This window comes from Pyxicephalus adspersus, chromosome 12, assembly GCF_032062135.1.
Source record: "Pyxicephalus adspersus chromosome 12, UCB_Pads_2.0, whole genome shotgun sequence".
NCBI classification, from domain to species: domain Eukaryota; kingdom Metazoa; phylum Chordata; class Amphibia; order Anura; family Pyxicephalidae; genus Pyxicephalus; species Pyxicephalus adspersus.
The window spans coordinates 38,897,340-38,910,711 of NC_092869.1; the positions used below are offsets into that span (position 1 = coordinate 38,897,340).

General features: G+C 41.4%; 1 protein-coding gene across 1 annotated transcript; it reads right to left on the reverse strand.

Annotated features, from left to right (window-relative positions):
• Positions 1-7,277: 7,277 nt before the first annotated feature.
• On the reverse strand, positions 7,278-9,636 carry ARF6 (ARF GTPase 6). Its single transcript, XM_072427931.1, has one exon. The coding sequence runs from the start codon at positions 8,851-8,853 to the stop codon at positions 8,326-8,328; it is 528 nt and encodes a 175-aa protein (XP_072284032.1). The 5' UTR covers positions 8,854-9,636; the 3' UTR covers positions 7,278-8,325.
• Between the last annotated feature and the right edge of the window lie 3,736 nt (positions 9,637-13,372).

Genomic DNA, 13,372 nt, shown 5'->3' on the forward strand with positions numbered 1-13,372 from the left:
GTGATAAAATGTGCCCATTGTCTAGTTCTCATCTCACAAAGTTGTGAGGTATGCAGGCGTAAGATTCCATCTACCAGCATTTGTTTTCCAAACACAACGGTTTCCTCAGGACATGCAGTGATTCCCCACTACTTAACATCTGAGCTGCTTTTTCTGATTTAGAAATTTTAAAGTAGAATTAAACAGTCTAAGAAAAAAGTTGCAAACAGGAAGTTTGATACCAAAGAACATGGTATGTCCCATCTGCAAACAATCTAATTTACCAGATTGTTCAGTCTTCTGTTGAATGTGCACTGCGCTTTGCACGCACAGCTCAATGTACAATGGCCCTGATTTAATAAAGCTCTCTAAGGCTGGTGAGGATACCCTTTCAGGAGTAAAGATGGCTGATCTAGCAAATCTGTAATGGATCTGGTGCAGAATTGAAAACATTTGCGAACAAAGAGCTAATGACTTAAAAAATCAATTCCAGGTTTGCTGGATCACCCAGTTTCACTGATGAAAGTGTAGCCTAGCCAGCCTTGGAGAGCTTTATTAAATCAGGGCCAATATCAGCATGCTCCAGTGCTGGCAATGAATGAAGTCCTGCTGCCATGTGCAGACATGGGTTGTTTTGGCCCGGTCAATCAAGATAGCCAAGGCCCTGAACCTAGAAGGATGACAGGAGAGAATGTCCGCTCTGGTGCTGGAGTGACAGGAGGTAAGTTTAGTTCAGAGACCCAGGCAAGCTGTATTTTTTCCATAACCAGATCAGAACTGGCAGTTTACAAAATCTCTCCAACTAGGAGAAAAAAAAAAAAAAAAAATGTTGGATAACCCGTCCAAAGGCATATTTTAGTCTCAAATAATTTCTGTGGTGAACTCACCCACCTGCACCATGAATACAGCCCAAATAGACTCCATTTATGTTGTTGACTTGAAGTCAACATGCACATCCAAAGTAATAAAGGACAATAAAAGTCAATGCATGCAAATAAAAACATGTACAGGTGCACAACAATGTGCATTGGAATGCACAATTAAAATGCACTACAATAAGAACACAAAAGGTGTGAGCCCTGCCTAATACAAACGACTTTAATAATATACTTCCTGAGTTCATTCATCTGCTATGCTATTACACTGCACACCGGCATTTCACAACGACCGTCTTCATGAGTCATTTATTGCATCCAAGCTGAGACGTGTGCCTGACAAGACTCGTTTTACAGGAAGAGTTACAATTTGTTTGCTAATGGCAACAATGAGCAAAGACAACATTGGTTCTATGAATTTATTTGTGTGAGGACGGGATGGAAAAATACTGGATCCATTGTACTCTGTGGGAAGAGTTATCAAAACACGGGCATCTGAACAAAACCATGTTGCAATTTACAGCCAAAAAGAAGGAGTTTGCTTTAGCCACAGCAGAAAAAATGGGGCTGTGTTGGGCACAGAGGAGCCCTGAATACCATTGTAATAATTTTATTGAACCGGCCCTTTTCCATTGGTTGGTATAAATTAAAAGTAATAAAAGACAATATCAAAGATCACTTAAGGGGGTTATTGATTTACACAAGTCAATACTGCAGTTTACTTTTGAGTTTTACATAACCCATTGCAGTAGTTTATATAGCAAGCTTTCTACATAGCTTCTGGCTGAACTGCAAATGTTTGCCATTTGACTGTATGGTGAGCAGCCTTCCATTCCGGTGTTCACATTTTTCCAGGCTTGGATCCAAGGCCACTCAGAAAATAAATATTGGCAAGACGAGGAAATTAAGGTGAACTTTTGTTCACTATAAATTTCTTATAAATGGCAAAGAAATACCTGCAGGTAGTTTTAAATAGTAACTGTTTTGGCTGGCTACTTTTTTCTTATTGGCCATAAAGGTTGTCAACCAAAGAACAGTGAGCAGGAAGGGGGCATGATCAAACAATGCCATTTGCTACCATTGACACCATTACCAATATTGGCGGGTCAGGAGTTTTTGTGCTCTACAAGCTATGTAAACATACACATAGGCTCTTTTTTAGAAACAGGCACCAGTTCTGGGGATGTAAAGCAGTAATTTCTTTTAAAAAGTACAACCTTTATATTCTGGTAGGCCCCAAGTTAAAACTTCACTCTCTTGAAGAGTTATAAAGACACTTCTATTAGACTCTCTTGGGTGTGTTGGAGAGCTATTCCTTCCCTGGACTTTGTGGTTTCTTCCCCAACCAAAGCATTACTAATGTGTCTTGTAATGACAGAGGTCACTAGGAGAAGCCACGGTGCCTAAAATGAGTGGTACATTATCCAACACCCACATAGCTTTTCAAGACAGCATGGTTTAGGTGCAACACCTGTCCATCAGGGAAATTTCAGGGTCTGCACCATAAAGAAGATTCTACCTGCCTTTTATATAGGGTGAATACTATAAATATTTACATATGTATTGTTTTTCTCTTTACAAAATGGCGGCCAATCTGATGCAGAGGACTGTTACAAGGTTAAATGTATACATTCTCCATCCACATAGGAAATGAGCAAATTGTTCTACACAAACTTCATTCACCCAGTTAACACTTTCATGCAATATCCTGTTCCTCTTTTTGTAACCACACACACAAATATATATTTTGGAAGGTTAGACTGTTAGTTGCTAACGTCTGCTTGCATTCACAGTGTTTCACAAAACATAAAAAAGCTGCAGAACTACCAATGGTCACGTGCTTGCCCTGGGAGACAACCACGGAAAGCTGCAGCAGTCATTTTAACCTTCTACAAGGTAGGAAGAAGGCTGCTAAAGAGAACTAAATAGCCAACAGGATGAGAAAAATTGTAAGGCAATTGTAATCAGACCACTGATACTATACAAAAAATCCCATATTTATATTTGAATGAACAGATCTGCAGAATCTTCTTCTTCTTGCAGAATCTCACTTCTTGCAAACACACTACTGTCATAAAACTCCCCAGACAGGTCCTTTCACTAGGCCAGACTTACAATCACCCCTTACCAGAAGAACACTTACCTCCAACAGTTGCGGCTTCCTTTGTCCTCCACAGCCCAGCCAGGTAAAACCTATTGCCTGCTGGGCTGCAGCTACACATTACCAGGCTGTAGATGTATAACGGATGTACTGAAGGAGACACATCTCATTCAAACATTACATTATGATTGGGCAGACTGCAGACAATGCGAGAGGTCCTGCATTAATAAAAGCAAGTTACCCCAATATATATTTTCACACTCATGCAAAAATGTTATTATGTCTGGCTTATTGGCTATTAACATAAAAATCTTTGTCACTTTTTGATTTATTGCTACAATGTTACTGGGGCCTGACCTTTCCAGCAAGTGCCATTCAGCTATCCATTGGGTGTGTCCTCAGTTGCCACTAACAGAGTTACTGTAGAGAAGAATAGCAGATGGTAGAGCTTAAATTGCACCTGAAAATGTGCAATGAGTATGACCATAACAGCAAATGAGCATTAAAACAAGCCCTCAGTGACCTTTACAGCTTGGGGTACTGCAGAAAAAAGTATCTACAGAATTTAAAATGGAGGCTTTGAAATCATAGACTCTCATACCTCAATTTTTTTAGGCATGCAGGTCAGCACGAACATTTTATGTAGACATAAACCCTGACACAATGCCATTTGGTTTGCTGAAAAACCAAAGTGACTTATCAATTCTGTGACACAGCCAGGCACTGCTAAACAGAAGGTGAGATTTATACAAAGTTACAACTTCAATACAATTCTTCCTCAGCTGCTATAAAATATCAGTATGACAGAATGATACCAGCCCCCGACCAACTTAACTGTGTGTCTGTTTAGAGCGAAAACCTGTCTGAACTTTAGGGCTTATGCTGGGCACACACGTCTTGAGGATTCTCACCCAACAATAAACAGTTGTACTTGTATTGGGCAAAAATCTTGCATGTGAACAATGACCGCTGTGCATTGCAGTGGAGGAAAGCAAATCAGGGGTACTGCTTACTCATCCAAAAAAACACACGGGTGTTGTGTGTACAGCACTCTCTTGTTTACCCGTCGATCATGAAAGATTGTTTCCAGCTACAATCATGTAACCTCTATTGGATGTCTGTATGCAGCTTAAATCTCTGGAAATCAGGGGCCACAAACCCACATACCAATCATATAGACATGTCAGGATTTGCTTACAATTGTGTTGTTAATGTGCTTTGTAGAAGGCAGTCAAGCAACACTTGCGGTCTGCAAGCATGGACAGAACACTTGAGTCTCAAACATGGCTAGGGAAGTTCAAGTATCCAAATTTCCTTTACTCCAGTGGTTGACAGATCATGATTAGGAATAAAAAGCTAAAATAGGCAACAAGACACAGGAAAGCGAAATGAAATTGGGGCAGCTATCTGGCCTACTGGTAGGCTAATAGGCTCTTCCTCAGGACCTGGCCTTTCTTGACCTTTTTAATATGAGGGAACTCATCTATATCCATAGCTCACAGAACATTAGTGTGGCAGTCAGTGGGAAGAATGTTCTACATTGCTGACAGGTTTAAAGAACAAAGAGATCATTGGTGTCCCTTTAACCTGAGAGGCACACATTGCTCAAGGAACCCCTACCAACCTCTGGAGGAACCCTGGCTGAGAAACAGAGTATGTTGAGGACAATCCCCGAGACAATTAGTACCACGTTAATAGACTTAAGTGCTGCCTAGTATGTCAAGAGATATAAGCATAATAATGGAAAAGGTGAACACAGAGCAAATAAGAGTAGAAAGTGTTTAAAACAAAGTTAGCAAATGCCCAAATGTTCTTAATAGTCCTATGTAGTTTATGGACTGATAAGCTGAAATGAATGATATATTTGCTTCTTACACAAAATTTTTTCCCGCAATAATATAGTATGCTATATATTCAGTATGACAGCTTCTACTTCACATCCAAGAATATAAAAGTTATTGCAAAACTAATTTCGAAGGCTGCTAAGCAAGTTAGGTAGAGATTGTCTTATTAGTCATCTAGATCAGCAGGAAGTTAGCAAGTCTTTTCTGAAACTGACATTAGGAGGGTGCGACATCTCAGCTCTACCAACTGCCTTAAACATCAGAGATGGAAAAAATTAGATTTGCAACATATGACACGGAGTCTATAAGGATAGAAATACACCACCACCCTCATTCGACATTTACATTTCACTTCAAACAGCCTGGAATCATCTACTCTACAAGTGCATTTTGCAATTTCTGCAGTTAAGAGAATGATTGATGAATCACACATCTGCATAAAGAGGATTGCCAACTGTGACTCATTCTGAACATGCAACACAGTTCTTAACTTTAAGAGCTACAACAGAAACAGCCACTTGTAAAGAAGCAAACCCTGAAACCTGCCAACACATAGCAACTGCTAATATGAATAAAAAAAATGTGTCTTTTATGTAAATCAGTGCAAACTTGGATGCAATACAAGTGGGACTTCTAAGGCATAACAACACCGCTGCTATGATTTTGTGTAAGTTCTGTGACATGTTGTTACACCTTATAAGTCTCACTTGTGCAAGTTTACTGGGGATGCATTTACTTCATTCCAGTGCAGTCTTTGCAGATTAAACTAGTACAAGGCAAAACAACAAGTTTCCTTTTTATTTCTACCATTCCCAAGTAAAGCGTACTTGCCTTTTGTTTTGCTTCAATTCCAAAAACACCTTAATTTTGGATATTTTAGTGCATTAGGCGTACTCACCTTCCGCTCACATCCAGTGGCTGTAAATGAGCCATCAGGTCTCTAGGCCTGTAAAAACTGATTCAGTTCTTTATTTCTGATGGATAAATTGAGTGGGTGAACAAAAGGCATGTATTACATATAAAAGGGACATAAACACAAGCCTGTTGCTTTGGCAGACAGGATGGGATTGCTATATCTACTTATAGGCTAAACTAGTGCAAAACTCAAGGGCACTGTATTATGGAAATTGTAGGTTGTTGCTAACAGAAGCCAGTTTACCAGATCTCTTGCACAAGAATTAGACAAGCAACTACTTTTATCCAGTTTTCCTGTACCAACTCGAATTCCGTGAAGTATAAGCGAATAAAAATGAAGCATTAACATTTGGCACAAAACCAAAGTCACCAAAGGACTCTTTAAAATTTCTCTTCAAATTCCATTAGAGAGATCTCACTATGATTCAACACACCTTGCAGCGTTGTTGCGTCTCCATCCACCTTGGGTGTTTCCCACTCCTACAGAATTCTATATAATAATGAAAATAAAAACAATTCGAGATAATGATGATCCTTTATAATGCCCACATTAGTTGTAGCATGACCATGGAAATCCCGCAGCTGGATTCACAGATACATTAGGTGGTTTTCTTTTAGCAATCAAAAACTAATTTTTAGGACAAGTCAAGGAGCAGAAATATTAAGAGAAATTGACAGACCTTTGCACATAAATGTTTTCAACTCGCTTGCCTTTGGCTATTTCAAAAGAGAATCTGAGCAATGGAGCAGAAACATACAAATTCAAAAAAGGTTGCAAATTGGACATTTCTTGTGAAAAGGTGACAAGGAGCAACAAATGAATAGGATACAGTGAAACCCAAAAGTAGTAAAAAGGACTGGACCTGATATCAATTGGATTGTACCAAGGCAAATTTTTTTTTCTTCATTTTGGCTCAGCAAAGTTCATTTCACATCTGTTTTGCTTAAAAGTATATTCTAAAGAATACTTTTAAGCGAAACAGAAGTGAAATGAACTTTGCTGAGCCAAAATGAAGAAAAAACATTGCCTTGGTACAATCCAATATCAGGGTTTCCCTATGGGGTCCTTCTGATCTGCCACATGGGAGGCTTTTCAATATTACTGCTTCCGCTATAGCAAAAAAAAAAAAAAAAAAAAAAAAAAAAGTACCAATTATCAGGAAACACCAACACCTCTAACAATGGCGATGGATGGGTGGAGCTGCAATGCAGGTGCAGAGATGATTATAGGTCATTGAGATGCCAGTATGTGGTGAGTTTTCACTAGCGGCATATAGTTTAGTTATATTTGGACTGAATCATTAAGATCTGGTCTATTAGGCAATGCACAGCATGGTACCTAAATAGTGAAACACTGAATGAAGTCACACAAGATAGAATGTCATACAAAGTCTTCAGATTAGAAGATAGGCCATAATACAACAGACTTTACACATTCCCAACCTGTTTGCAATAGGATAGAACTTCACATTTATATTTGAAAACTCAAACTGCATTTTTTCCTCCCCCACTGTACTGTTCATATCATAAACTAACCTTAGAAATAAGTGTACTTTACAATACTTTTTACAGAAATAATGTAGGTATTTTATTAATAAATGCATATAGTTTAAGACGCTTTGGAGCAAATGTACCTTTTTCACACAGATATCAGACAGGCCAATTACCAAAGCTCCTAATAAAGCCTTGAAATTTGCACTGAATTACAAAGTTGTGCTTTACATCATTCTGGTTTTCAAGGTGAACTTTTGCATAAATTTTAAGTATTGCTACATGTCAAGGGAACCCTCCTCTATATACAAAAGTGAAAAGTAATTTTTTTTCCCCCTGAAACAGAATAGATATTTATGAAATGTGACAGCGTCTGCTCTCCGTGCTTCCACGTTGTCACGGACTGCTTTCTTGTCATCTCTGGCTAAAAATTGATTAGAAGGATCATTTTGCATTCTGCCTACTCATGCATACATTAAAGTGAGATTCAGGATAGTCCACATCTGTTTCCAATCATGGCAGATGTAAGGCTAAATATTTATTTTTGCACAAATTGTTAACAACCAATTGAAAAGGTCTAGTAATCATGTAAGCTTTAAATATAGATGTATATATTTATCTTTAAAAAAAAAGAAAATCCAAGTCATTTGTTATAGGCTAGCTAGCAGAACTCTTATTAAAAACAGCCTAGGTATAAAAGACAAACTGCAGTGTGATTGTTAAAGAATAAATTGTAAAGTTTACTAGCTGGAAGAGACCTAGCAACATACCCTGTATGAATGCAGAAATTACAAGGAAAGAAAGCAGAACAAGGAAAAAAAATAAGCTTTTAGCCCCCTCAAACCAAACCATTACTTTAGAGCTTCTAAAGAAGGAAGTTCCTACTTCTTCAAGCTTGGTTTTGAAGTTTGTATGGGAAAGTGTGAGGTAAGAATCCTAACGCAGAACAAGAGAAAAAATAATAATAAAATATGTATATATATATTTATATAACATATTCCAGCCCATACTTCTTTGTAATTTAACAGGGTGATCGGTGAGATCAGCATAATCCTCCGACGTTACTTTTCTTCTTCGGAGAAGCAACATCGTAAAACTGTTTTATATCTTCTAATAGTCATTAGGATTTGTAGTTGGAGGTTAGCCACGTGAGTCCTTCGTAGAGCCCATCCCCGCTGGTCGCACAGGAAGGCTGAACATACCAATTCCTATCCCGGATTCGGGTTAGGCCCAGTTTTTCCTGAATTTCATGGGGTTTCATGGCATCAGGAAGGTCTTGTTTATTAGCAAATATTAGGATGATGGCGTCCCTCATTTCCCTGTCGTTGATAATACGGTGAAGTTCCTGCCTAGCTTCGTCGATGCGGTCCCGGTCAGCGCAATCCACGACGAAGATGAGCCCCTGCGTGCCCGTGTAATAGTGCCGCCATAGAGGCCGGATCTTGTCCTGGCCCCCCACATCCCACACGTTGAATTTGACATTTTTGTAAGTCACAGTCTCTACGTTGAAACCGACCGTGGGGATTGTGGTGACCGACTGACCCAACTTCAGCTTGTACAGGATGGTGGTCTTACCGGCCGCGTCCAAGCCAAGCATCAGAATCCGCATCTCCTTGTTGCCAAAAATCTTGGATAGCACCTTGCCCATGGTGGAGCATTAAACACGGCTTGGAGAGGGAAGGAAATTTGGGTTTTGTATAAGGGCTGGGAAGGGTTCTGATGGGGGTGGACGGCTGCTCCGTTGTATCACCTGGTGCTGGTTAGGCTTGTAACCCCCAATGTTCCTTAGCAAGTGCCCAGCGGGTGGAAGGGCCTAGACGTCCCCTAGTTTGCTGGATACCCGGTGACCTACAGCTTTGCCCAGGCTTGTGCCGTGTCCAGGGGTCGGTGATGCCCTGTATGGGTGTTGTAGGTTACACATTCACCCACACATTCACCTACAAGATGTATGAAGTCTCCGGATTTGGTGGTTCTGGGGATGTAAAAGTCCGGTGACTTTGGATTTGAGGTTCTGGACAGTCCAATAAGATGAGAAGAACCAGGACTGGCCTGTGCAGGGATCAGGGTGTCCCGAATCCAAGAAGTTCTGGAAAGCTCAGGTTGCAGGCCAGGTGGGGGCCCTATAAGGTCCAGGGCAGCTCCAATGCTGGGGTGAGGCGGTGCTCAGCTGTCCCAGGACCAGAGTCTCAGACTGGGCGTATGGTATACCGACTCCCGCCTGAATGTATAGAGCTCAGTCAGTGTCCCGGGTCAGCACCCACATGAGACGCTTCTTCCCCCCCAAGGGCTGCGTGCAGGCCACCTCCTCCGCTCCCCTGTGCTCTCAATCCCGCCGGATATCCCCAGTCAATGGCTTCCGGTGCTTGGACTGAGGTGGAGGACTCGGGGGTAGGAGGAGCTTAGATCCCGGCGCCCGCCACAGCCAGGGAGGGGCCCGCTTCCGAGTCACTCTAATGAGCCGGTGCCGGCCCCGCCCAGCCGCGCCTGCGCACCCGAGCCATTGGTCACATCGCGCCCCGCCCAGCTGTCACGTGCGACTTGTGGGGCTGGAAGATGTGGCGGGGAGGGGAGGCGTGCGCTAGAATGACGTCACCCGAGAGCTGGGCGGGAGAAAGTTACCTCAGTGTCACAGCTTTGGGTTCTTTCCTGTGTTCTGAGGTGATGGCGGCTTATTTACTTCTCACAATCTCCCTAAAAGTGGTTAACAATACCAACAAAAGTGTAATATTTTAAAACGTCTAATATCACCAAGTGTGCTTATACCCAGTATAATAAATTAATAATAATAAATTAAGTATAAAAAAAGAAAAAAGTATAAATAAAGCTCGGTCAAGAATGTTCATTGACTCCATTGCTAAATTAATAATATAAAATCAATAATATAATAGACACTAATGGTACTGACGGCTGCCATTATGGTTGTTGCAATAATATTCCCTAGGAAGTCAGGCGGTTCTTTGGCACCATTTCTATGGTTACGGGAGTAAGGTGATAGATGCCCGTCTGGCCTTCCTGTATAATAAAGTCATGGCTCCCCTTCCTCTGTCCACCATATGCAAAGTGCAGTCAATAACGTAATGGAGCCACAGCGCTATGTGCCTTATGCCTCAAAGCCTGTCCTGGGATAACATCCTTTAACATCCATGGCAAGCAGGCCAAAGTGTGCCCACTTACCCAATGTGCTGCAAATTACCTCAGTATCTGTCCTTTTCGTGAACCACCATGCTTGCTTATCAGTGTCTGTGTGACAGAAAGTGAAGGGAAATCTCTTCAATATTATATAAAGCAAACTAAAAAATGTGATGAATTCTTCAACATTTTAACACGACCCAAAACCCGAAAAATATTGACATACCCCGAAAAAAAGGGGCTGTTCTCCTTGCAGCAAAATATGGCTGGTTCAGTGCAAGACGTAACCAACAGTGAAGCATTGACTTGGGGCCCTCTGTTGGCTAAAGAAAGTCTGGGGCCCTCATTCAGCAGCACAGTTTGCTCCCTTTATGTCCACCCATTGGCTGAGGAGGATCTGGGGCCCTCATAAAGCAGCATGCTTTGCACTGCTTTTGTCCACCTATTAGCTAAGGAGGATCCGGGGCCCTCATTCAGTAGCACAGTTTGCTCCCCTTATGTCCTACCATTGGCTGAGGAGGATCTGGGGCTCTCATTTAGCAGCACACTTTGCACTTCTTTATGTCCATCCCTTAGCTGAGGAGGATCCTGGGCCCTCGTTCAGCAGCATGTTTTGCACCCCTTATGTCCACCTGTTGGCTGAGGATGATCTGGGGCCCTTGTCCAGTAGCATACTTTGCACTTCCTTATGTCCACCCATTGGCTGAGGATGTTCGGGGGCCCTCACCTGGCAGCATGCTTTGCACCCCCTATATCCACCTGTTGGCTGTGGAAGATCTGGGGCCCTCGTCCAGCAGCACACTTTGCACCTCCCTATGGCCGCCCCTGAGCTGAATCCATACCTTTGTATTTTTTTGATGTACTCCAGCCTAACTCAGTGCTAAAACAACTGAAGACCCCTTCCATGGAGAATATATTATTTATGGTTCTAGATATTCTCTGTATCACAGAAGTATACTTACCTTCATCCACATACCTGCAGTCTTTTGTTTAGTTTCAGGTTAGGGAAAACTTGGCACTTAGCCTGGGCCTTCACCTTCCAGAATGTTAGGGGTACATGTACCTTGAATACTGTGCATTTAGGAGCCCCCACTTCATATTTTCCCAGGACCCCATTTTGTCTAAAACTATCTTTGTTTTTGTAGTGATCTATCAAAGTTCTTGTTTGACCGGTCTTTTCACTGTCCCTTTGGCCACTGCTGGACCTGCGTTGTAGTGCCCACGTATAACCCATTTCTGGAGAGAGGAGCACCGGCCTGCCAGCTGACATGGCATATAATGTTCTCTTAATAGACCCCCTAGATCAGCCTTTTGCAACCTTTTCATCCCAAGCTACTATTAAAATGGGTTTTTGGTGTCAGGGAACCCCTACTATAATCAATCAATGAGAAATATGCTATTTGCATTGGTTGCCAGTAGGGAGGATGTCCCTGTTGTGGTCAAAATGGTACCACTCCAGATCAGCCATTAGCCAAGGTGGTTTCATGCAGCTGTTTCTGCCAAGGGACCATAGGGAACTATTCAGGGACCGTTTTATGGGAAGTCAACTTACAGCAGAACTAAACCCGTGTTACTCCCTATTCTCTTGCAGGGTGCCGCCATGTTCCTTGTTCTTCACTTTCTGAAGACAAACTTTGGCCATCTTTATTGGCGGTGCTGGGGTGACATAACACTCACATGGGCACGCAGCACTTCATCCATTACCAGCATGTGCAGGGGAAGCTGGCATTGCTGGGTATTCTGGCAACCAAAGCCGCCACTGCACATGCGCAGCCTGGCAACCAAAACTACTGCTGCGCATGCTCAGCTTTTTGGCAACTACCTGGAGGAAGGATTTATGGAGAAAGTAGATTACCTGTCTCTTTCTCCAAAATAAACCCACCTGATCATGGATTCCTAAAAGTGTAACTTTTGTTTTGTTTTAACAAAGCCTAGGCAACTTCTGAATGGCTGATCGAGCTAGCGTTCTTCTTTAACTATTAACCTCTTCGGAATTAGGATTGATGTGATAGTTTGTAAATTCTAATGACATACGCAAAATGTTGTATAAAAAACATAATCACTAATATAGCTTTTCATAAGTGCAACATGCAAATGACGAGCCACCACCTACAATCTGAGCCATGCAAGGACAGCCCCACATTTTAAAATCAGCAGAGAAATCCTACTGGCTCATTCAGAAATACACACACTTTAAATGATGAAGGGTGGAGTTTTTCTACAATATTCAGATTTTAAAATTCACTTCCATATCATCTAATATTTCTAATGGGAGAGCGCCATCTATAAGTTGAAAGGAGAAATGCAGATTGAGAAATTTGTTGCCCTTGATAATAGAAGCCCTTTTTGGGGGGGAACTATGTTGCCTGTTAATAACCTTTCTTTAAAAAAAAAAAAAAAAAAATAGCTACTTGGCTGTAATGTCAATCCAATGGCTTCGGCACTTTTTCTTTGTTGGCCTGGAATTGGAATAAAATTCTTTACGTCGCCCCTCTGCTTATTTTTAAAGCAACTTTGCTGCATAGCAATAAAAGGCTATTTTATAACCACATTGATCCTCAGGATTTACTTTCACATGCTCCCTGCTAATTACAATGCTAAAGACTTGATTAATTTAGGAGCTTGCTGGAGCTCTGCAGGGAGACCCCTGCTTCTACACAACATGCAATGGTCCTTCTCTGCAGCACGCTTTCGGGGTCAGGCTTTTCTACACAGACAGTGCCTACTCTATAAAGGAATCAAGACTTTGTTTTGAAGTATGTGGGATTGAATTTGATAACTATAATTTATTAAAAGTTCATTTGGACTTTAATATAGATTACGTATGACTGTAATAGATTTATTATAGCAGGTTGCTTTGCCAATTTTAAGGGTCTGTTGTTTAATTTTTACCATTATTAGTAAATAAACCATTTGAAGTCAACAAAGACAGCTATTTCTTTCATTTTCTTTATATGTTAGGATTTGCACCGCCCTGTTGTGTGGCCTAGTGATAAGGAGTTGGGAGTTCCCTCTCTCTATCTGTATGACAAAACTGA